The following is a 3,251-nucleotide window of genomic DNA, read 5'->3' on the forward strand; positions in this document are numbered from 1 at the left end:
GATAGACTTGACCGGCCTCGCTGACCTGTAGCGGCGCGGTTCGCCCGGTTATAGTGTAAATGACTTTCGGAATTGGGAGGCAGCTTAAAAGTGAATAGTTCAGTTCTTTTAGTATGGGATTGTATGTGTGTATGTATCTTTATCGACCCAACAGAGACTTTACTTTTGTCAAGTTTGAATTCTATGCTGTGAAGTGTGAACCGTTAGTTCGGCAGAAAAACTCTTGAACTTGATTTTCTACAAGAACTGCTGTAGGGTCTCTACCATCGCACCATGTGATTTCTTTATTTGCCGTGAATTGTCTCTTCTTTTGCCGAGTCATGCAATGGCGAATGCTGTTGCTCTGGAGTCAATAAACTTTGCAATCCCGACGGAAATCGTCACCGCACTGCACTGTTCATGTATTCGAACGTTTGGGAATCACCGCGGCTCTCCCGGCAATTCAGCGATCGTTCCATTACGACTTTACCTGGCTGGACCCAGGCCACGCCCGTCTCCGGAAGTAGTTTCTCCCCGGACACACCGTATAATCAATCACGGACAGCCGACTGATTAAACACTATATCGCGGCGACAACGACCACGAAGTGGCGGTGTGTGGGGGGGGGCGCTACAATCGCGACATCAAACAAAAGTTGTGTTTCTCGCTACTCGACAATCGCTGCAAATTTTCGGCATCCTTGTATTACGTTATTATAATTCTTTTTCCAAAAAAAGATTTCAAGCCCCTCGATCTCGTACAACGATCTTGTCGTGTCCTTTGTAGTTCTCCTGAAGTTATCTTGGATCCTGTAGTTATCTGTTAGATTGGTTATCTCACAAACTGCTAGGTAGATAACAACCTATCTATATAGCCAAGCAATTAAGCAATAAAAGAGTTTCACAAGAAAACGTCTTCATCTATTTGCCCACCTACAACTTTCATTTTAATCTAACCGAAAACACGCAAATTTTTTCTTGACCCAACAAAACCCATTTCATCCCTGGAAGTTATGTATAACAGATGCATGCTCACCTTGTTCACGTACATACGGCCACGGAAGCTCATGCCTTTTCCGCACGTCTCACTGCATTCAGACCAAGCTGTCCACTCTGTTGTCGCGCAGGCGTCTGCATCGCAGCTCGTACCCTGGTGTTAGAAGGACAGAGGGACAGTATCATACGCAGATCTGGATATTACAGGGTTTCTCATGCGAACAGGAAAACCAGCAACATCACCAACGTCAATTTGTTCTCAGCAAACGAAATCCAAGTAAATGTACTGTCTTGACTGGCTTCGTCCATAAAAGTCTAGAATTACTTGCCCGTCACTTCAATCAATAACACGGATGTTAGTTGTTAACGCGAAAAAATATCTGGCTACATCACAAAACCGCCATAGATGCACCACGCTCAAACCAGCTTTACGCGCTGAAAGCTGCCGAGAAAAGGTAAGTCCTTTAAGTCGAGTAAATCGTGCTTGCCTCATTACACGTCTGTCTTTCCAGCAGATTAACCTCGCATCCCATCATACCGGCACCAACGTCGTCCTCGTACTGCCTGGCTCGAACCTGCATTGCCTGACCACAGGTGGCGCTGCATGGGGTCCAGTCCGACCAGTGGGTCACAGCGCATTTCGGACTCGGCATACTGTGTGCGGATATAATAATAATTCATTCTCTGTTTACGGGACTCTATTTGTTATTATCTGTTCTGTAAACGGGTATATCGAATACGATATACAGGATGTGGTCGGATATAGCATGAGTAGGCCTATGAGCTCTCGATCACCGTGTGTCTGGCAGTGAAACAACTGGAATGCGTCGTTTTAGTTTTTACCGAACACTATAGTCAATTAGTCACGCACGATTTTCTTCTCACAGTTCATTACGGTTTCCATTCATCAATGTGTCTGTTTAAGATGCACACACCGGGTACATCAATGTTCGACATATCGTATTTTACGTAGAACAGTGATATACTGCAACAGAACAATCGGATGCCGAATAACGGCACATAAAAAGCTATAGTCAAGCAAAAAAGCAAGCCAAAACTTATAGTCGGCCATACTACAGGCCAGCCACATTCAAATGTAGCTCTCACAGATGAAGGTTGGTACGTGAAAGATGGTCAGGTTAACCTGTACACACCCACCGATAACAACTAATTTTGCGTATGTACACATACAAAAACCTGCAATCGTAGATAGCAAGAAGTCACACCCGAAAGTATCTACGGCAGACCAAGCATACCTTTAAATTTGGTTCAGAGCAGTTACACATGTAAGCATATTGTACATAACAGTTATACTTGTACATGTATTGAACAGGTAAGACACACGTGTACACACTTTTCACAGTTGAGGTCCGTCATACACGCCGTTTTCTCCATGAGTTCCTTATTGCAGACGCGGGCCATGTCAGGCTTGTAGTATGCGCGCTGCCTAGTTGCCATTCCCTTCCCACAAGTGACGCTACAGTAGGACCAGTCGGACCAAGGAGTTACGGCGCATTTGTCGGAGACAGGCGGCACTGTACGTGAAGCGAGAAATTCACAATATCACATAGAATATCACATTAATACAAAACGCATCCTAGTAAATATTAACAAGCAAGCATAATATTACTACTAATATTAAGAAATTGTTGTGTGTGTGTGTGTGTGTGCGTGCGTTTGTGTGTGCGTGCGTGCGTGCGTGCGTGCGTGCGTTCTCATATATATATAATATATATTATAATATATAACATTATGTGTGTTTTGTGTGTGTGCAATGTGAGCGTGTGCGTACGCGTGCGTGCGAGTGCATTTCAGTTGCTCGTTCGTGCGTACTTACTTCCGTGTGCGCGCTTGTGTCTGTATGTGCGTGCGTGTGAGTGTGCGTAATGCGTACGCGCATGTGTATGGAGTGATCACGTGCGTGCGTGTGTGTGTGCGTGAGTGTGCGTGAAAGAAGAGTGGCGTGTTTTTTGTTCTCCAAGACTGCATCTGACTGCCCAACCATCCGCCCAACCACGCCACTCCGCGTGGTTAGTTCTCTCACGCTCGCACGTACGTACGTTGCTCTCTCGCGACCACGCTGTCAGCAGAAGCTAGCTATCTGAAGCTACCGAGAAGCTGATGTGACGTTTGTTGTGGCTGGCGTTTGAACGCCATCGTATGAACGCCTTCATGCATGTGCGCGCTTCTAAGCGAATCGAGAGAGCGGCTTTTCCACGTCTAGCGTGAGAAGGAATGCAAAAGCTCGCAAGGCGAACACGAAGAGCTCTTGGATAT

At 45.8% G+C, this 3,251-nt stretch overlaps 1 protein-coding gene across 1 annotated transcript in view; it reads right to left on the minus strand.

Annotated features, from left to right (window-relative positions):
• LOC106814922 (spondin-1-like) overlaps positions 1-3,251 on the minus strand; it is a 43,638-nt gene that overhangs the window by 4,218 nt on the left and 36,169 nt on the right. Inside the window, exons 8-10 of the mRNA XM_014819307.1 lie at positions 2,329-2,509; positions 1,463-1,628; positions 1,015-1,128 (exon numbers count right to left, since the gene is read on the minus strand). Coding sequence (XP_014674793.1) covers positions 1,015-1,128; positions 1,463-1,628; positions 2,329-2,509 — 461 coding nt within the window. The remainder of the gene's footprint in view (positions 1-1,014; positions 1,129-1,462; positions 1,629-2,328; positions 2,510-3,251) is intronic.

Source organism: Priapulus caudatus, unplaced genomic scaffold (assembly GCF_000485595.1).
Source record: "Priapulus caudatus unplaced genomic scaffold, Priapulus_caudatus-5.0.1 Scaffold27, whole genome shotgun sequence".
Lineage (NCBI taxonomy): Eukaryota > Metazoa > Priapulida > Priapulimorpha > Priapulimorphida > Priapulidae > Priapulus > Priapulus caudatus.